General features: G+C 32.5%; 1 protein-coding gene and 2 long non-coding RNA genes across 19 annotated transcripts in view; 2 read left to right on the top strand and 1 right to left on the bottom strand.

The window, feature by feature from the left end:
• On the top strand, positions 1-10,461 carry LOC118449931 (uncharacterized). 4 transcript variants are annotated; one of them, XR_004840522.2, is made up of 7 exons: positions 18-416; positions 495-584; positions 3,674-3,838; positions 3,920-4,167; positions 6,818-6,909; positions 7,024-7,114; positions 9,905-10,461. It is a non-coding gene; the product is annotated as an uncharacterized LOC118449931 (long non-coding RNA). The 4 variants fall into 4 exon arrangements; XR_014983014.1 differs by lacking the exon at positions 9,905-10,461 and having other exon boundaries at positions 10-118; positions 7,024-7,698; XR_014983013.1 differs by lacking the exon at positions 9,905-10,461 and having other exon boundaries at positions 19-416; positions 7,024-7,698.
• Glut1 (Glucose transporter 1) overlaps positions 3,784-22,433 on the bottom strand; it is a 26,524-nt gene continuing 7,874 nt past the window's right edge. For 4 of the 14 annotated variants that reach the window (XM_085661551.1, XM_085661549.1, XM_085661552.1 and 1 more), the window contains exons 3-15: positions 21,201-22,020; positions 16,228-16,420; positions 15,805-15,915; positions 15,263-15,358; positions 15,019-15,179; positions 14,467-14,826; positions 14,156-14,387; positions 13,859-14,071; positions 12,132-12,356; positions 11,886-12,025; positions 10,274-10,306; positions 6,853-6,950; positions 3,784-4,019 (exon numbers count right to left, since the gene is read on the bottom strand). In XM_085661551.1, coding sequence (XP_085517677.1) covers positions 3,916-4,019; positions 6,853-6,950; positions 10,274-10,306; positions 11,886-12,025; positions 12,132-12,356; positions 13,859-14,071; positions 14,156-14,387; positions 14,467-14,826; positions 15,019-15,179; positions 15,263-15,358; positions 15,805-15,915; positions 16,228-16,420; positions 21,201-22,012 — 2,778 coding nt within the window. In that variant the 5' untranslated portion in view covers positions 22,013-22,020 and the 3' untranslated portion in view covers positions 3,784-3,915. Of the gene's footprint in view, positions 4,020-5,065; positions 5,083-6,278; positions 6,401-6,852; positions 6,951-8,112; positions 8,319-10,273; positions 10,307-10,699; positions 10,944-11,885; positions 12,026-12,131; positions 12,357-13,858; positions 14,072-14,155; positions 14,388-14,466; positions 14,827-15,018; positions 15,180-15,262; positions 15,359-15,804; positions 15,916-16,227; positions 16,421-21,200; positions 22,024-22,433 lie in introns of those variants that run through there. The other 10 variants (XM_035885054.2, XM_085661550.1, XM_085661554.1 and 7 more) reach the window with 10 other exon arrangements.
• On the top strand, positions 12,289-20,483 carry LOC118449934 (uncharacterized). Its single transcript, XR_004840528.2, has 3 exons — positions 12,289-12,427; positions 14,140-14,893; positions 19,016-20,483. It is a non-coding gene; the product is annotated as an uncharacterized LOC118449934 (long non-coding RNA).

The following is a 22,433-nucleotide window of genomic DNA, read 5'->3' on the forward strand; positions in this document are numbered from 1 at the left end:
TTCACATTTGGAATATTGGCACTCTGTTAAGAGTGCAAGTCGTTAAAGTGGCAGTGATCTATTTTACAAATCTTTATTGTGATCGCTCACTTTGCTGGACTCTTGCAAGTTTTTCATTGTAAGGCTCTATGTACGTTGCAATATTCAATGAGCACAATACGCATCATTGACTCGAAACTATTTATGCGATCGTTCTACCTCGTCTATCGTGTTATCGAATACGTTAGAAGTGCGCAATATAATTAATTCATTCGCTAAAAACGAATATGAACGAATTTAATCGTTACCACGTATAAATGTGTATCGCTTATCGATCATCAAACTTTTCGATTATGCGAAAGATTAAGTGCGTTACACGTTTACGTAGATTTAAAGCAATATTTCTTTTTCTTCTTCGTCTCAATGTGTGCGCGCATGTGTGTAGACCGTATTTGTGTAGACTGTTACCATTTGTATACGTGCAATTTTTAATTTTATATTTCTTATAATTTCAGTGCGATCTTAAATCAAAGTGAAATATATTACGACAATGAACACTCAACGATATTTCGCGATGAACACATAACGCGGCATGCCTTTTCTCAGTAAGTGGAAAGATTCAAAAAGAGATCCAAATGTACGTTTTGTCTTGAACAAAAATATACTTTTAATTTACTTTAAATATACTTCCAAAGTATATCCTTTTTTTAATCATTTTCTTCGACAAATCTTCCTTAAGACATGTAAGAGGAATCCTCTAATTAACTTTGTTAATGTATCTTTGAATGATGTATTTACGCGTCATAAAAGTTATCGATGTTAATTATTTTCAATGATTCAAAAGATGAAAACCAAACTCTTTAAAAAAAAAAAGTATCGACTTTACGATCGAAGACGCATATCTAGTTTGAGTCAAAGCAATTGCAACTATAATATATATGTCCTTTACAGGGTCGTCATCATCGTGTGTTTGTCCTGTGTGTTCTTATGTATGTGTTATATATATATATATATATATATATATATATGTGTGTGCGCGTGTGTGTGCGCGTGTGTGTGCGCGTGTGCGTGTGCGTGCGTGTATACACACTACATACATACATACATACACATATGTATATATATATTATTTGTTTATAAGCTTGTAATGATTTAAAAAATGGATATGCTAGCAATACTCGGTCCGTAATTATTGTACAGCCATTAGATGTAAGTAAAAAGACGTACAATTTCGTCCGTCTGACACACGTTTTTTTCCCTTACGACTCTTTAAATTTGTTCTTCGATCATTTATTTTATTAATTTGATACGTAACACTACTAACTACTTAGTTACTAATAACCTTTATACGTGTATATGCACCTAGCCTAAATATTGTTAAATTTGATAATATCAATAATGTTGAATTTGATAACACCATCGCGCGTAAATGCAAGGAAATCTACTTTAGCGTTTATCTTCGGTTCACTTGATTTTTTATTGCCTTTCTTATTGATTTCTTTATGTCGTGGACAGCTTAGGATTAAAAGTATTTTCTTTATTTTCTTTTTTTTCGTTCTCTTTATCTTTATCATTATCTTTTTTACATTACATCTTGCAGTGCACTGTCCGAAGTTTCATTGTGTTCATTGAGTTTTTCTTGAGTGTCTATTCTAAAACACCATATTGCATTTATGCCGTTACATTTCAAAGAGTTCGTTCAACATACGAATACGTTCATTCTCTTACTTCGATTACTATAGGAAAGATTTGTTTCATAAAGATTTCGTAAAGTTCAAGTAGTTCAAAAGAATCTGTCTTATTCCTTTTTCCGACCTATGTACATATATATGTACGTATGCATATGATTAAGCATTCAAGAGCATTTTTTAAAGAACAAAAGAAGAGTAAATTCGTAAATGTTTTCCCTCTCTCTTTCTTACAAGGAAAAGTCTAATAGTATACGGATATTAAACTGTTGGAATATCTTCTTCTTTATGATTATTACATGCGAATCCCTTCTTTTGTAAAATAATGATCGTCAATCAAATCTTTAACGATAATGATAAACAATTTTAATCGAGGCATTTCAAATAAAAACTGTGTCAATTCTGTGCAGTACCGTTTAAATATATTACTGTTGTTAATTGTTTCTCCTTTTGACAAAGCTTGTATATGATAATTTAACGGAGAAAACGGGCGTGTATCGTTGCGAAAGACGATATTATTATACATTTACTTCTCTAATTTAATATATAATATGATAGGTATAGTCAAAGTATACAAGTATATACATATTATGTACACGTAAATGCAGAAAGATTTTCTTTCCTTTTAACTTTTTCTTCTTTTACTCTTTTTTTTCTTTTTTCTTTTTTTTATTTTTACACGAAAAATCGAACGGTCATAAGTTTCGATTAGGTTAGAAAGTTCGATGATTGAGTTTAAATAAGAAAAAGCATGCCTTGCTCGCTATCGCGTTTCGATCTTTTTATATTTCTTTGAAGAGGCATCAGCTTCTAAGAAATGTTCAAAATAAATTGTCTATAAGCGGGTACCATTTTTTTTCTTTTTTCTTTTTTTCTTTTTTTTTTTTTTTTTTTTTCTTTTTATTAATCTTGCGCACGACGCGCGCCACTTTTATGCTTCTAACTTATGGATTTTCGTATTATTTTCTCAAATACAAAGTTTTTATATATAATTTCCGATGTTCTTTAATTAAAAAAAAGAAGTACATTTCATTATATTTTTAACATTGAAATATTTTTGGGGCAAAAATGGTCACGTTCTAATTATAAAATATTTCGTCGCGTTAACGTTAATCAATTAACGCGACCCGCGTTTTTAACGGCGATCACGCCATCTCTAATATGCGAATGAAACTAATTTTCAAAAGGATCGTAGAAATGTAGCGCGCGTCTAATTTTGCAAATTTTGTTTCGATAAGAAGGAATATAATCGTACTTTAGCTCGTAAAAGTTTTTTCGTTGCACGATCGATCGCTGTTTTGCGATCGCTAGAAAAGAATCAATATCTTTCGTGAATATATCAGGAACGATTATAAATCATACGAACGATATTTCTTCTTTCTCGAAAGCGATGAAAATGATGATGGAAAAAGCTTTACATTTGTCAAAAATTACTTCGAAATCAACGATACAAAAGTGAATTAGATGAGGTATTATGCATTTATTTGAAACGGTGAACGATCGAGGAGAGGGACGATACATATGAGAAATATGGAAAAAAGAAAAGTGAGGGGGTAGGGGGAGATAGGGAGAGGGAATTTCTCCCGCGCTTTTTTCGAAATTTAAATTGTCTTTCGATACCTTGCACTATAACGCATTACTCTATTGCGGGTTTTCGAATATCCTCTCTTTCTCCTCCTCCTCCTCCTCCTCCTCCTCTCGAATATGTCACGTCTTAGGCACAAATCACTTTTTTCGCAGCTCTTTTTAACGAAACTAAACTCGCTCTCTCTCTCTCTCTCTCTCTCTCTCTCTGTTTCTTTTTTTTTCTTTGACATTCGTTCATCCGTGGGTATCTTTTCATCGAGAGTTCTCTAAATTTATTCGCGTTTATCCATCGTCGGTATAATTATTTCTCTCTCTCTCTCTCTCTCTCTCTCTCTCTCCCTCTCTCTCTCTCTCTCTCTCTCTCTCTCTCTCTCTCTCTCTCTTTATCTATCTATCTATCTATCTATCTATCTCTCTAGGATTCTTCGTAGGTCCTGGCGCGCTCCAAGTTTTCGACGTAGCTCCATCCGAAGTTCGTTGCATTTGCAGCGCGACGTAAGCTGTTCCTCAGAAAGACCGCACAAGCTTTGCTACTTTCCGTGATAATCTCGTAGAGCTGACTTTCCAGGTTGAGACTGTTCGTGGTGAGTAGCAATGGTAGTGGAATAGGAGTGTTCATGATCATCAGATTACCAATATTAAGAGGAGTTATTTCCCATTGTCAGACACCGCTGTTCGGAAAGCGTGGCGGGGGAAGCGGGGGCGGTGGCCTCTCCGGTTGAGCGGGAGCGACGGAAGATCGCTCGGATCCAGCTGCAAACACAACTGCAGAATCATATTAATCAGATGTCAATTTCTTTTTCAGGTACCTTGCGAGCTTAACTACTTCAATTTTGGATTTTTATTAGGATCTCCCAATTCACTAATATTATCGATTGCAAGCGTCTAGGAATTGATACAACGATAAAGCCAAGTATGTATTCTTTGTCCTCTGCACCTTTTTTTACTAGAGTTACTTAATAGATTTCCTTAATAAATTTAATACTTTATATATATATATAATATATGTATATAAGTATTATCCATATATATATATATATATATATATATATATATATATATATGGATAATACTATAATATATATATATATATATATATATATGGATATCAGCCATTAACCAACCAAATTCTTGTATATACCCATATGATGAACTATATTATTATCCATCAAAATAGTTTGATTAGTTTACATGTTTACTTGTAATGTTTCTTGTTATATCAAAAGATTTTCCTTTACACATATACCATACAATCCACAAGCAAAGTAAACTATATTCTTGTTAAATTAGTTCTACTTTTATGACATCATGCAATTGAAGCACATTTAAGTAAAATTAGAAAAGAGAAAACAGATATTACAGCTTTGTATTGATGTTTTATAAATGATTATTCCATTAGAATCGTAGTAAGCTTTTGTTTCTCCAGATGAATATTATCATTAGTAAAGTTAGAAGAAGTGATATTGATAGAGATAGCATTTACGGATGCCGTTACTTTTCGCAGAATTTTTCTTTACCTACTGTAAAAATAAGACGTTATTACAATATGTAATTTGTTTTATGTAATGATCTAAATTTATATGTCGTGTAAAATATGACTAAAATACCAGGGGGATCGTTGTCACACAAGTTTTTCTTTGTAGTTCCAAACAATATAAATTATATCCATGCGTACATGCTCGATACGTCGTTCATGCTCCAACTGTAATCAACGTTATGATTTGGAGGTATAATTTATTAGTAAATGTTGTGTACTTGGATATATATATAGACCTTATCCACATCCAAATACGTACTATCCCCTTCTTTGCCTTCAGTTCTGTGGACTCTAAATATGAAAATTTATCTCAATGATGTCCATAGTGAGTTATTCCCGCTTAAACTACTACAAAGGCCAGTGTTAGTAGCGCATAATTTGCTACTAGAGTGAAGATAAAGCAAATACTAGTGACCATTGAATTTCATTTTATAAAAATAAGTAATATTGCCTAATTTTCAAGTGTAGTTAGACAATAGTAAAAAACTGCCTTACTACATACAAATGACATTAAAGAGACACGCACGCACACGCACACATATACATAATTCAATATTAACAATTCTATGATCATGTGGCTACGAATATTTGCGAATGTAACACATAAGCATAGAATTTAAAATATTGAATTAATAATTACTCTTGTAAATATGATATGATCTGAGGTTATTGTTATAACAATTTACAATAATTATGATCTGAGGTTATTGTTAAAAAAAAAAGTGTTGTAATTATTCCAACAGATATGCAATCTGAAAGAATTAATCTCCTATCGTTCAATGAAGAAATCTATATTCAATTATGATTTTAATTTTGTTTATCTCAATAACCTCAGATTTTTATCATGAAACATAATTCTATTGAGACATTCAGTTATATAGAGTCGTGCAGAAGTTAGTTTAAAACATTTATACGAAAGAGAATTTTTAAATGCATTGTACTAATCTTTACAAAGCAGTAGCTATTTCACAGTTAGTAGAAATTTTTCTATTGTTATTGTACATACATTATTACGTTATCAGAAGTACAAGCTTTATAAAATGATAACAAAATTAGAGAATTTTAATTTTCAAACAAAGAATGTCAATTGAGTACTCTAAAATGTAATTTGTAAGAAGAATAAGTTATAATTAATATTTTGATAATTGAAATGTAACTGTAACATTACTGTAAAAAACATATTTTTCTGTAAATTCATTTAGTTAATAATTTATTTTTTTGACATTTATCATATATGTATATATATATATATATATATATATATATATATATATATATATATACATATATATATATACTCCCCCTTTACAGGGAGAAAGTTATTTAATTAATAGTCGAAAACATTTAGAGATAAAAGTCTACATTTCTAATCCTTTATAATATGTATATACATATATATATATATGACAATATCAGCAATCACTTAATAATGTACATGATATTGTTTATTGTTTCTTGCTAAAGGGCTATTGCCAATGTGAAAGGTGTGTTGAATATGAAACTTCTGCTCTCTGCCAGAATTAATAGTACATCTTGTAGTAGCGAAGCGGTAATAATATTTTATTTTTCATATAATCAGCATTTTTCTCTTCTGTACTTTTGTATCATACTGAAAGCAGAAAAATAATGTTGGCAAATAAATTGAAAATGAATGGTTAGCAATATAACTGCAAATAAAAGAATGTACAAAGATACATAGATGGTACAAGACATGCAGAATGATAAATAGATTACGAACAATGTACACGAGTACCAAACAATTCCTATGTATTACTATGTAGTTTAGATTATTAAAACTACACAAAGATTTTAATTAGCTTTTCGAAATTAATAATAAGTTTTATTTTAATATGATATAAAGAAAGACATTAATATGTATTTAAAAAGCTTTTGAAGTGTTGTATTTTATTACACTATTACATAACAGTAATTTATTCAATTTATTTCTATATTATTGAAATCACAGTTTAAAGAATTGTTTGTCTCGTTAATAGAAAGAAAATGATTGCAATGATTATGTTTGCAGGGTGATTTATGTTTGTCAAGGTTTTTAAGCCTTACATGAATCTGGATGTGGCTTCTCTTCTGCCACCATCAGGGCTGCACTCTCTGCTGGCGGTATGTGTCCCTCTAATGCATTCACACAGTTTAGCATGCTCCTGTAAAACATCACGCGACTTGTCCAAGTTTCCACGTCTTCACACATTTCTATTGATTCTTTTCCACTTTTAGTTATATTCCAGATCTTCTTTGAAGGCATCGATTTAACATGCACTGATGGGATAGAATCAAGAAGTGCTAATACCTCAAATTTAACTTATCAGTACGAATCTTGAATTTTTACTATTTTAAAAATATAGTTTTCCTCTAATATACATGTATACATATATATATAGATAGATATACATATATATGTTTATATATGTAGTCCTGTTTCTATTGATAGTTTTTGTACAATTTAAGATCTATTATCTTTTCATAGTTTTATCTTTTAATTATAAATTATCACATCACTAACAATTATTTTCATAGATTTACTTTACGAAAGTAAAGTAGTTTTTAAACGAAAATTAATGGATAGGAATTATTATATATTATATTATTTTGTATAGGCTACAAATTATATCATCCTTCTTTAGAATTTATATATATATACTTGATATGAAGTAATAATGCATTTCACAGTTTCGAGCCTTGTAATATGACAGCGTTTCACTGGCCTGTGTAGTAGACTTGAAATACGAACAAATGCAATTTAAACATTTTCAGAATTTGTATTAATTTGTATTAATAAAAAATAAAAATTTTCTTCGTTATTAGATTAATTTAATTGCTCAGCTATTAAATATTTGAATTAGTAAGTTAGTTATATGTTTATATATCTTAGACAAATAAATAGTTGTTAGTATTATGGATGTATTAATATTATTAATAATAATTTCTGAAATGTTTTTTTGACATGATACATTAGAAGGCAAAAAATTTGAATTTATATAACTTAATAAATGACCATAAACCTTCAATATTAATTATTATTCTTATAAAACGTAATTAAGGTATACTCAATACTTTAAATTAGCAAAAGTAAATCATATTATAATAAATAGAACTAAATAATGTATATAAATCAAAAAATGAAATTGATAAGAAAATAAAGAAAAATGTTTATTTAAAGAATACCAAGTATATGGTACTTTTTACTGGTGATGCCGAAATATTCATTGTATAGTATTATGTATAGCAGTAATGAGCGTCCAAAAATTTAGTTATAGTGTATATTGACTTATACAATTTTTCCCCATTATTAGATCACGCTATACTTTATAACATGTTTGACAACAATAGCTTGGTAATATTTCCGACTCTGTATGAGAATCTATAACAATTTTCGGATGAATGGTAGTCAATTGCCGATAAAATCATTTTCATAATAAGTTTATGGTTTATCAGTTGCGTGGGTATGGTTGGCAGTGGTGGCGTCAGATAGGACGGTCTCCTTGCTAGAGTTAGTGGCGAGCTCCTCTTCCCTGCAATACAATAATGTTACATGGCCATCGAGCCTGAAATCACTTACTTTCTGTTTTGAGAAAAATCCTAGTTTGTATCGCACGTGTTATAAGCTTGTATGCTAAAGACGGATGTTTATATGATACTACAAGAATTTTCATCCTACTTAAATATGTGAACTTATTCATGTAATCGTCTAACTTCCTCATAATTAATATATCCTATTAGAATCAAGGAAATACCTATTCTAAGTAGATAAATGTTATTTAAAAATGCGATACTAGAAGAAATTTCATATTATAACACAAATTATTATTCACGAATATCGACTATATCCTTCGCGGTGTAAAATGAATAATTTAACTGTTGAGCATTGTCATGAGAAACGTGATTCAGTTGTTAACAATCTTTCTTGTACAATAATAAAATGTATTTGTTGCTTGTGTACAGTAGTATGTGAATAGAAATTTTAATAATGATTTGTCGTATATAATTATCTTTTTAAAGTATTTTCTATATTATTTTCATTTAATTCATATAAATATTTGTGCGATTCTATATATCATACAGAAATCAAACAACAAATTTAGTACACATATATATACATATGTATATATATACACACATATATATATATATATATTTTTTTTTTTTCATTGTTATCGATGTGAATATTTTATGAAAACTTTAATTAAAGGATATATTCAATAATAATTAATATGAACAACGGCATATGCAAAAGTGTTTGTTTGTTTTTCTGATAATTTCACATGAAATGTATGATAGTAAATGCTTTTGTAGTAGTCTTAACGGGATTTATTAACGATTGTAATATCATTATGAAGAATAAGTTTGTATATATATATATAATGTAGAAGTTATATTAAATTATAAATAAAGGGCCGGCCATTGATTATAATTCATTCGCGAAGAAGCATGTAATAATGATTCTTTGAATGTTTCGGCAAAACCTAGCTTTGATAAAATTTGAATTAAAAAATAAAAAAGAAAAAATGAAGCTTAGATTGCGAGTTTATTAAGAGCTGCACTGATGAAACAAACGTAATGGGCATAAAACAATTATATAATTTGGCTCTAATTTTAACAGAAAAGAGAATATATATAAAAATTATGCAAAGCAGCTTTTATTGCACTTGTCTATCAAATAAAATGTCTATTATATATATATATATATATATATATATATATATATATCATATATCATATATAATTGTTTATACGCCAAACAGTAATGAAAGCACTAACATGCAATCGTACAGTACAGCGTCATAAACTCGTGCCAGCTATTGACATGGAATTATTTCAAGACTTATCTGTCATTGAACATTTATTGGGTATTATAGGCTAAAAATAGAGCATGCTGAAAATACAAGGCTTCAGAACTTTAAGTAATCGGGGCTGTTATGTATAGATAACGCTGTATACTTTGATAGATCTCTCCATAATAATCTATTTATCAATAAGAATGACATAATAGCCCTGAAGAACTTAGTAGAAACTGTGAAATGTATCTTCACAAAGAGGAATAAAAAATTACAGTTCATTATAATAAGTTGTCATGCAACTATATTTTCCTTTTTCTCAGCCTGACTGATGTTGCATGAAAATGGAATTTTGCATCCATTGATAGTAAATAGAGGTAATTCAACATGCCAGGCTCTGATTACGTCAAAATTTAATACTAATTCGGCAAAACTAAGATTATTTCTTAAGCACTCTATTATCTAAAATATTTAATTTATTACGACATTTTATATAAAGTGTGCAATAATTTTGGATTGTATTGTATAGTAGTATTCGTCCTAAAATATTATAAGAAATAATCTCTTATTTTATAAGTGGTAGTGGTGGTGTCTTTGATATTTTATATATTCATGCAATTAAATCGCTCAGATAAACCTGTATGATATAATATGTCACCACACATTAATGAATAATTTACATTAAAACTCACCCGTAAAGTCTGCTGTCTCGCAAGCTGCTCCTGCTCCAAATAACATAGAAAAAAATGTTACAATGGGTAACATGTACAATTATTATTATGAAATACATATTTTAATCAAACAATAATTACAAGAATTATCAAGTAACAATTTATTCAAATATCTATATACAACATACTAACAAATAAATATGCCGTTTGTTTAGAGCTTAGAAAAATAAGAATGAAGAATCCTAAAAGTTTTAAGTCAAACGTATATTGAAGTAATTAGCATATATATTTTACAAAATTAATATTTGCGTTATTTATATAAGCAAAAAAATTAAATTACAGTATAAAATAAAAACACTTGCTTTTCAACATGCGGATTTATAATATTCATATTGGGTACACAATTCTTGACTTATTTTTCTTTTAATATTTTCTTTCCTTTCTTTTTTTCTAATATTCCATTGGATATAACTAAAATAATAACTTGAAGAACAAATACAATTAAAACAAATTTTCTTGTATAAACTAAACTTTGTATATGTGTTATACAAAGTCGTGCAAATGTATTTATAATCTCCATCTTAACGGAAAAATTATAATATGTGAATGTAAATACATTTTTTAAATTCTATATACTTCACAACTTAGCAACTACATTTTAGCGATGTACTTAGAAGCCAATGACCTACAGCTGTGTAAACATAAAAAGAATCAATTGTAATTTCTACATATATTTTGTACAAATTGTAGCCTATTAATATCTCATATTTTGACAAATAACAAAGATTTCATGCAGTTTTAATATAATATTTTAATGGTGCAAAACAATTAGATAACAATGAAAAAGAAATTAACATACTTAAAAAATTAACGAAATAAAGAATTTGTTTGAGAATTACAAATTTATGTTATTTTAATTAATTTTAATTATAAATATATACAAATAGAATTATAAACAAAAAAATATTCCCACACAATAATAAATATTTCTTACAAATCAGATTTCTTTATCACAGTTGAACTGGTATACGTGTAAAATAAAAAATGCTTCTTTCTTCCTCTTTCTTCCTCTCTCTCTCTCTCTCTCTCTCTCTCTCTCTCTCTCTCTCTCTCTCTCTCTCTCTCTCTCTCCCTCTCTCTCTCTCTCTCTCTCTCTTTCTCTCTCCCTTCATGCAAGTTTTTTTGTGTGGTATTATTTTTCATTGCAATAATAAAGTAATCATTTCCAATATTCAAACTTTGTTTCGAAGTTTGTATCACATACATTGAATGTTCTAGAATTATTTATAAATGTATTTATGGACGGATATATGGACGGTTTTTAAATAGTATCGAGATATATGATACTGCACATATGTATCTTGGATGTAACTTTCTTATAATTAAATATTTCTAGAAAATTCAATGTTCGTGGAAAATTCGTTAATTTTAATTTTTATATTTGTTGAAACTAATTGGAAATAAAAATATCTTGCGTCAAATAATATGCTGATAAGTAAATATATAGAGCCTATATGTAAATGTGTATATGTTTGCCTGAATGTACGAAATATCAAAATGACGCGAAACATAAAAACATTATTTATCTAATGATTTACTACTATAAATTTCATGAACTTGCCCTTGAGCGTACCTGTCGTTACCATGTCTGAATAAAGCTAGAATCTCTTCAAAGGTTTTATTTTTGGTCTCAGGAACCTTCTTGTAAGTGAAGATCCAGAAGATGGCTAGGAATGCACTGAACGGTAGGAACGTGTAGTTTTCAAGGCTAGACTGTAACACATTATGAATGAATATAAGTAAATATATTATAAAAACAAGAAGAACGTGCGTGTATGTGACTAAAAAATATTTAATCTTGTATTAATATACAGATTACCTTCATGCTTGGAAAACCAATGCCAACCAAAAAATTAGCCATCCAATTGACAAGAACTGCAATGGACATAGCAGCAGGTCTAGGGCCTTGCGAAAACAACTCTGCTGTAATCATCCAAGGAATAGATCCAGGCCCCACAGCAAAAAATACCACGAAACTAAGCGTCGATACAACCGATAGATAGGACATCCAGTCAATCATTTCCTGTACGTAACCAAAAAACTCCTATCAGGCAGTAGAATCAAGTTCTTCTTTCCTGAGCAGCTGGAGGAGCCTCAGGATAACGAAAAATATAGGTAATTATAAACTTAGAAAAAAATCTCATGCAGTGCACAGCCCAATCCTGTGTAAGGTGTTATCGTGATTATCATGAAATATTTTATAGTGAATGTGCTTCATTATTTATAATACATTTTTTTTTAAGCAGCAAAGCATAATTTGCTATATTGATATAAGGAGTGCCAGGATGATAAGACCTCAATTTAATGTGATTTAGAATGAAAGATAGAATATGATGCACTTGATAAATATGATATTGTATTCTAAAAAATGTTTACATACATATATATGTATATATATATATATATATATATATATATATATATATATATATATATGTACTATATGTCTACTATATGTATACTATATACATACATGTTATGCGTCAAGTTTACCAATAGAGTTTTCTTTGCAGGACATGAGAAATGTTGGTGCCTGTATTTTTAATGTGCTTAATATAGAGTCAAAATCCTGGTCATTTCTGTAGCGTTAATGAATGATCGAATAGAAAAGTTGCGATTTATGCATACATATTCTCAAGATAAATATAATATAAAAACACGAACAACAGGGTTGAGCAAAAAACAACGTAGGTTGGTAATAGAAAGTGAATATCTCCTCCAGACTGTCACGAAAGAGGTCATTAGTGGATGAAAGGGAGGGTTTTGGATTATAAAAAGCATTACTAATATTAAAGGAAATAAAATCAAATAAAATGAAATAATGAGTGCTATACTAAATACTTGACAAACTTTTTCACACATTTCCTTTTGTGTGTGTGTATGTGTGTGTATGTTGTTTTTGATATAACTATATTCGGATATATCTTTGGATAAGATGAAATAATATTTCATTAATTCGCAAATTTTATTGATAGGAAATGTATCATTATTCACATTTATGATCAAAGTATTATTGTATGAAAAAGGAGCAGTGTCGTTAAACGAAATAAATATTTTTAAAGCGCAAATAAAGAATAACATGCAGGAATGTGGATACTTATAAGTTATATGAATGGTTGGGAGGAAATTAAAATGAATCCTTTAAGTGATGCAGATTTATATAAGTATAATAGCGATAGTTCTCACTGTTGGTGCAGTGCTGCACTCCAGCTGTGAACAAAGTGTTAAGTACACCCTTTTCAAAGGTATACAGAAGTGAAAAAGCACAAAAAGATAGCTATGTACAATTCACATTTGTTCGTGATATTGGTTTATCTCATAGTACTTCATGACGTATGACTATTAAAAATGATTTTAAGAGAATTTCATTTCATTATCGCAAAGAGAAATTAATTGTTTACTTTATACCCATAAATAATGGGAACCTATGTCTACCTTATAAACATGTACCCCAAGAAATCTCCAAATCATTTCCTCGAGTTTTTTTAACATAAACTATATACTTTTTAATTTGGACCGAAAGACGAAATAAAAGTTATTGCTCACCTTTATTAGAAACGAAATTGTGATGAATATTGAAAAGATAAACATGCCACCAAGACCATACAAATGTAAGGTACGCCTTCCTGTCCTATCCATAAGTGGGATCGAAACTAGCGTCATACCAACCATAATGGCACCTATGCCTATGGTTGCAAATTTAGCACTTTCCTCTGTTAAACCTGAACTGGTGAACAAACTCGTAGAATAGTAAAATACCTGAAAAATCATTCGATTGTACCTTTTATTATTGATATACAATTATTAAAATTGCATTACGTTTATAGGTTGACATCTACTCACGGCATTAATACCAGATAGCTGTTGCGAGAGTTGCATGACCACACCAATTACAAGAGGTGCTCTTAACGTTGGACTACATATAAGCTCTGTCATAGAGATCGTGGATTCAGCTTGTTGAGCTCTTTCCTCTGCTCTCATCTCTTCGATATCTTCCTCTACCTGATTGCTAGCTCTTAATCTTCTTAAAGCTTTTCGTGCTTCTTCCTCCCATTGTTTAGTAATAAGCAAGTATCTAAAAATCGATCGTTTTGAAAATGTACGCGATAAGGATATCTAATATAACTTTTAATATTTGTTACAAAGTATCATACCTCGGAGATTCGGGACATATTGGAAGCAATAATAGTTGTAGAATGGCAGGACAGATAGCTAATCCTAAGAGAACAGGCCAACCCTCGTTTGTCCCAAGGATTTGCTCGATGCCCAGCACCTGGGAGACCAGGAGGCCCACCGTAACAGCGAGCTGGTTCACCGTGCCTAGGCCACCTCTTAGGTTCAGTGGTGCTATCTCCGATATGTACATGGGAACCAATGAGGTATTTAAGCCACAATTGACACCGATGATGAACCGTCCAAAGAACAACATTTCGTAAGAGTGAGCAATCTTTGTACAACCCATCAGGCATGCCCCCACGATGCCCAGCACGTTGTTTAGCAGTAAGCCCCCCTTTCTGTGGTCGTGGGATATAAGAAGAAGAAGAAGAAGAAGAAGAAGAAGAAGAAGAAGACAAAGAAAAGGTCGGGAACAAAAAAAAAATATTTTTCATATTAAAGTTAATGATTTGTCAGATTTAGTAAGATTATCGATCTCTCTCTCTCTCTCTCTCTCTCTCTCTCTCTCTCTCTCTCAGTATTATACTAACCTGCCAAATCTGTTGGCAATTATTCCTCCGCTAAAACCACCTAGCATACCACCAATTGCAAATATGCTCACCGCTATAGAATATAGTTTTTTAACAGAATCATCAGTAATATCCTCTCCGTATCTATTTTTATACACATCTTTCATAAAATTCTCTATATTCTGCAAGAAGATAAGGGTCTTGTGAAGTAGGTTAATAACTAGGTTCTTAGATATAACATTTATCATTGCTTATGAGAACATACCACTTCGGGTGCGTTAATGACTCCTGTGTTATATCCAAATTGCAACATGCCCAAAACAGCCGCCAATATCGCATACGATAAGAAAAATGTTAAGCCCTGCAAGTATTAATATGGCTAAATAATGGAGACAAGCGAATGGGAAACAAAACAATTTGCAAACGAAAGTATATAAAAAAAAGGAAAAAAAAATTGGAACGATAAAAATTGAGACATTCTTTATGCACCATTTTTTATAAAAGATACTTTAAAAGGTTATTTCCAAAGATATATTAAATACCTTAAAGTAATAATAAGGACAAAATAAAATAATGCAAAAAATAATTTTATTCACTTTCCCATTGTTGTTTGACATTGAATAATTGTGAGATAGTTACAACATAATATACAAAATTATCTACAAAATAAACGTAAAATAGATTGCGGCATGTCGTACATTAGGATAAAAGATTGCGTTAATTAAAAACTAAGGCATTATACATAAAATCATGGGTAGAAAATAAAATTAAAAGAAAAAGTTAATGTTTTGTCGTTATGAGTGTCACCTGTTCCAACAGTCTGAGTTTTCGCCGGTGTGAATGCTCTTCCAGACGATCTACATATTCTCGTAACTCCTCTATCTCCTCCTTTACTTGCTGCACGGTGTCTAGCTCGTGCTATGTTAAATGAAATATATAAGGTCTATATTGTACATAAAAGAGATGTTATCGTAAAATTTGATCTATGTATATTATATATATGTATATTATTTCTCCTAGGCGAACTGGAATGAATTCTTTTTTGTCAACAATATTTTCTCTCATCAGATTATTTGATTACACCTAGTCATAAATTAGATGTATAAAACGAAATTGATTCCAGCTGTGATCATAACGTTTTTATTTTTCGTCTAATTAAATAATCCTCTAAGTTTCGAATACGAAGATGTAATAATTGATGTAAGCGATGATAGGCGATGGGACAAGTACCTTAATCGCAACCATATCCCTTTTCACCTCGCTGACTTCGCTCTGGCAAGACTCAACACTTTTGGTGAGCTCCTGTAGCTGCGTGCGTATCTCACACAGGGCGACAGTAGTCTCCAGCTGGCGGTCACCCCGCTGCAGCTCGTCCAACTTGGCACTCAAGTTCATACTCATAACGCTGACCTGTTTCTGCAGACTGCCCACACACACATAGCCACACGTAAATCTTCCTGGCTCGGCCGGGAAAAGAGATCGACATTGTCGAGCACATTGACACTATAGACCAAGGCCAGCTAGTAGTCTTCAAGGTTAATTCAACTACCTTCGCGGCCGCGAAAACTGCCGAGCCTTTTCTTTCCTATGAGTTATTGCGTGCAAAGAGAGCTTTCTCTTTCTCTTTATAATCTAACACGAGTATATTAAAGCTTTATGACGTGAAGAAGGGGAAGAAAAATATATATTTTGCAAATATACATATATGTAAATGTATATATATATATATATATATATATATATATGTATATATATGTATATCAATAGGTACACCTGTTTTTCAGAAACTTTAAAACGTTCACCGAGTCCTGCATGTTCTGCTCGGCAGTCAATAAAATATCGATTATATATTTTATTTAATTAAAATGTTTTTTTTTTTCTTTATTATGAATAACGGTACCGATTTACGCTATATATATACGTATGTATGTGTATATATAAGTATATATAAACATATACATATACATATGCGCTATTATGCGCATACACTCACATACCGCAAATTGTGTAATATATGCGCATGTATATGAAATGTGTACATTGAAAGGTATTGTCTCTCTTACGTGAATCGTTATATAAATATATAAAATATATAACGGCTTGCGAAAGAGACATGGACAGAGACAAAAGTACAAACGCCACTAAAAGCATGTCTATATGTGTATAGGTATTTTAGGTGTGTAAGAGGGTAAGAGATGCTACATCAGTAATAATACTTTTCGCAGCTGTGCACATTAGACGGTAATTTTTAAGGTGAAAGAGAAAGACAGAGAGAAAGACAGAGAGAAAGACAGAGAGAAAGACAGAGAAAGAGAGAGAGAGAGAGAGAGAGAGAGAGAGAGAGAGAAAGAGAGAGAGAGAGAGAGAGAGAGAGAGAGAGAGAGAGAGAGAGAGAGAGAGACACAGAATAAATCTATAGAATTTCGTCGTTTATTTATTTATTACGTGTATATCATCTAACAGTCGTTCTCTTCGTTTATCAAAATTTATTACCCTCTTTCTGCAAAAACAAAGGTTAATAGAGATCTCAGAGAAAAAAAGATAAAGAGGAGAGAGAAAGAAAGAGAAAAGTGTAACGTTGGTGCGTTCTATGCAGAAGAGGGTTTGAACCGTTTCTTGTGTTTTCTGTTTATCATTTTAATTAACAACATTTCGTTGTAATATTATATATGTAATGTTATATAAGTGGCAATACGCATGATCAACTAAACACGATGCGGGAAGAGTGCAAAAAAAGAATGGGTCACATGGCGATATGAAAATTCTAATTTAAGTTCAATGCTTTCGATAAATATTTGTTTATACGTTCACACGTATATACACGCTGTGTATATTATATATATATATATATATATATATATATATATATATATATAATAAATTCGCGAATGATATTGTCGATCGACGATGATATTTAGTAAATTTATCAATCGATGTGCACAGCAAAGCAGAAAGGGTGATAGCAATTAAAGATGGAAGAGAAAGAAAAAAAGAAAGAGAGAGAGAGAGAGAGAGAGAGAGCAAGAGAAACAAAGAAAAGGAGAGAAAAAGGAAGTTGCTGCAAGGCGTGTGTCGTCGAGTATGAAAGAGGTGAATAGCAAAAACGAATAACATATGATTCAAAGTTACGTAAAGAGAGAAACGATGAGAAATGTAGCAGGAGCGAGATGCATCGTGATATCGAAAGAAAAAGTATAAGAATAAAGAAAAAAGACGATGGATGTAACGATAGAAATATGAGAGGAATAAGAAGAAAGAAAGAGAGAAAGAGTGAAGAGTGTAAGATGAGAGAGAGAGAGAGAGAGAGAGAGAGAGAAAGAGAGAGAGAGTAGATAGATAGAGCAGCGATGATGTTGCCATGTACCTGGGAGGTAGGGAGACCATGGCTGTGTTCCGAAACTACAGTAGCCTCTATGCCTCCCCACTCACTCCTCTTGATTCAGTATTTCGTCTTATTCTCAGATTATTTGTTCTTTGCTTTGTTCACACGACATATGTACGTACGTTGGATTATCCACCAAATCCAATGAATTGACTCTGAACGATTGCACTGCTTGTTGTCAAGTGGGTCCACAACCAAAGTGGAGGGGTAACGTGTGGCGGGGGGTATAAAAGGCCGACGACGCCCGCCCCTGCCTTCTCTTATCACTCACTCTGTAAATCTTTACCTAGTTTGGAAACACAGTCGTGGTTCAGTCAATAATTATGTCAATAATGATATATTCGCTCGCATTTAGTAACGTGACGTTCAATTCTTCTAAGTAAATATAGGATAGAGAGAGAGAGAGAAAGAGAAAGAGAGAGAGAGAGAAAGAGAGAGAGAGAGAGAAAGAGAGAGAGAGAGAGAGAGAGAGAGAGAGAGAGAGAGAGAGAGAGAGAGAGAGAGAGAGAGAGAGATAGAGAGATAGTGGTTGACGGCCTCCGTTTAACGTGCGAGAAAAATGAAGGCCGTCATATAGTATATAATAATATAATATTATTATCATTAATATTAATATATTATTGTGTTATTATTTAGATTTGTCATCGCCATGCGACGCACCGCCAGCTTACTCACCCCTGCCGCCCGCGTCCACAAGCGAGCTTGCAATTTGAATGGACCATCACTTTTATGCGGAACGAACAGTTGGCAAAATAATTCACAAAAAGTCAGCATGATGTCGATGAGCGACGAGAGAGAAAGAAAAAGAGAAAGAAAGAGAGAGAGAGAGAGAGAAAGAGAGACATTAGAGTCGAGTACTCGAACAAGTGTTAAATTTTGTGTCTCATTATTATTATTATTATTATTATTATTTTTATTATTATTATTATTATTATTGATTACCCTACGCTCGGACCGATAGATCATTCATATATCGTACTTGTTCGTCTACTTGACTTGGAGTACATGATCGAATGGAATGGAGCAATCAGTGGTAAGCCTGCGAGCGCCGCAGCCAAAGAATTCAAGTAACCATAACACAACGTATTGCCAGTGTTCGAAATATTATCATGTTTTATGAACTAAGGGCGTGTAAATATGTACAAGGATGGATCTAGAGCGAATGTGAATCATGTATAAATGATGAAATGGCATGGCAAAAAGCCTCACATTCTCGGAAAGTACATAAAAGAATCTTATGGATAAAATGATAAGTAGGAAGAGATATCGTTTATATGTTTCTTTTTTTCCTTTTTGTTTCCTTTTATTGCCTTTTTTTTATTTTTTTATTTTTTTTTTTCGTTGTAGATGAAACAATCGAGGGCACCGCCACTTAAGCCAGAATTACCTGGATGCATTTTTAAATACCGTTGGAAATAGTTACTTGAAAAAAGAAGAGAAACACTTATCTACGAAGTAATAAGAAGTTCGAAACATTCTTATCTATGATGAAGTTTGCGATCAGTAAAAACTATCGATTCGAGCACTTTCGAGCACTTTAGAATGGTCAAAAGAGAAAGAAAGAGATAGATAGATAGATAGATAGATAGATAGATAGAGAAAGAGAGAGAGAGAGAGAGAGAGAGAGAGAGAGAGAGAGAGAGAGAGAGAGAGAGAGAGAGCGCAAAGTATCCTCTTAATTGATATGCAAGCTTCAAGAGCTCTACCGACGAGCTATCGCGGTGCTAAACTAAATTACTTTTCAAGGTTCAAGGATGCTTGTAAATATTAAAATATATCTACTCGAAAGTATACTTGGTACATTTTCAGACGGACTAAGATGTTTTCTACGCTTCGTTCATTCAGAGAGAGAGAAAAAAAAAAGAAAATATATAATTTTATTTTGTCTGTTGATCTACGTTGGAGCCTAATAGAATGTAACTACTGTTCTGTATAATTTCTTGAAAAGCAAAAGCGCAGTATGTACTATGTAGTAAATATGTTCAGAACTATAAAACTGGATTAGCTGAAATCATCGTCGGTAGAAATTTATAAATTTTTAACGAATTGCGTCTATATTATTCGTACATATTTTGCGGCGTAAGAAAGCGATCGTTGTAAAAGACTACGCGATATTATAATAGATTCAAAATAAAATAAAGTCATCGTCATTTGTTTTTTCAGGTGTTTTTCCATCTTGTAACGATCCAAAACCATTCAATGTCGAGTCGATCAACCGTGTCATTCTTAACAAGTAAATCAACGCGTTAGATATATGAGTAATGAAAAATGAATGAGGAAAGAGAAGGAATTCCAACGTGTTTCAAAGTTCAATTTTCAAACAAAATCCTATTGTTTGATTTTTTTTCACTTTAAGTAAAAAAGGTCTCCAAAGAAATTCTTCTTCTTTGACGTGTCTCTTACGAGACATATCTCCAAAGGAAGAATCCAGATAATTCTCAAGAACATTGGTGGCGACGCCAAGTAACCTTTTTGATTAGATGTACTCTTCGAAGCATAGTCCTAAAGATAAAACATATTGCCTTTCTTTTCGGAACGTCTTGGACCAACACGTTCGTCGTAAGAAATCAATCGAACCAGTTAGAATAAAATAGCACTCTGATATACTACGTATCACGGAGTCATAGTGTCGGATGTGGTCCACTGTAGAAGAGATGGGAGAAGAAGAAACAAAAGGGGATTGGGCGGGAAAAAGGTAAATAGTTATAGATAGATAGACAGATAGATAGATAGATAGATAGATAGATAGATAGTTAGATAGATAGATAAAGATATAGATATATAGATAGAAGGAAAAAAGTGGCGTACGTCGAGAACGTACCTTACAAGCAACTCCCGTAGAGTAGCTTCATCGTCCTCCTGTATCTCTTCCTGCGTCTCATTACTGAAAAATCCGCGGCTTGAGCGATGCTGATGATGATGCCTGACGCTCGGCCTAGTCGCACCTCCGGGCGGATGTTTGCTGTGTAAGCCGTGATGATGATGGTGATAATGTTGGCCGGTATTGGTACTGGCCGAGTGCAGGTACCGAGCAACGGTGCTGCTACTTGTTCGCTCCCTGGTCAGCTTGAGAGCGGTCGCAGGAGGTGGCAGTACGGCTCCTGTACCGGACTCCACGTAACTCCTACGCGCGGCATACTGCTCCTCCTCCACCCTGCTACCGATATTTTTCCTCTCACTCGATGATGGCCTGTCGGCCGATCTGCTTCGCGACCTCGAGTCGCCTGTTTTCTTGCTAGTCGCGATGGTGGTGGTGCCGATACTCTCAGTATCGTGATATCTCCACCAACCTCTGTTACTTCTGCTGCTACAAATTTCTTTTTGTCGTTCGAGTCCTCTCTCTTCCTCCTCCTCGTCCTCCTCCTCCTCCTCTTCTTCCTCTTCCTCCTCCTCCTCCTCCTCCTCCTCCTCCTCCTCCTCCTCCTCTTCTGCTCCCTCTCCTCCCTCTTCTTCTTCCTCCTCTTCCTCTTCCTCCTCCCCAACGACGGCGGCCCCCGCCGGCCTTACTTCGGTATCCTGGGACCCCGAAAGGCCCGAGATCTCTTCGTATAAGTATTCCGAATCTGGATCCGTTGATACTGCCACGCTCTGCCACAACTGATTTATTGGTTTGAAGCCGCGTGGATCGGCCATCGTTCGGGCTGCTTCAGGGGGCAGACAGAGAGAGAGAGAGAGAGAGAGAGAGAGAGAGAGAGAGAGAGAGACACACACACATAGATCTTCTGAGAGAACTTTACGAGATGATCTTTGCAATATTTTCCTCTTATTCCGCGATGGTGCTTTTTAAGGACCATCGCTAGTCTCTTTGATTAGTTTTAATGGATTCGAACGATTCAATGTAAATATCAATTAATTGACAGACTTTATCTTTAATAATTTATGTGCTGTCGAACGTACATATATTACTTATATATTAAGAAAATTTCCAACTTTTTTTTCCACAATGGAACTTTTAAGGACCATCGCGGTTTTATCGAGCGGCTAATCATATCTCTGTTGCACGATTCAAGGAACTCTCTTATCACGCATCTTATGCAACTTGTGCATTGCTAAT

Source organism: Vespa mandarinia, chromosome 15, assembly GCF_050613455.1.
Source record: "Vespa mandarinia isolate Hongniang chromosome 15, ASM5061345v1, whole genome shotgun sequence".
Lineage (NCBI taxonomy): Eukaryota > Metazoa > Arthropoda > Insecta > Hymenoptera > Vespidae > Vespa > Vespa mandarinia.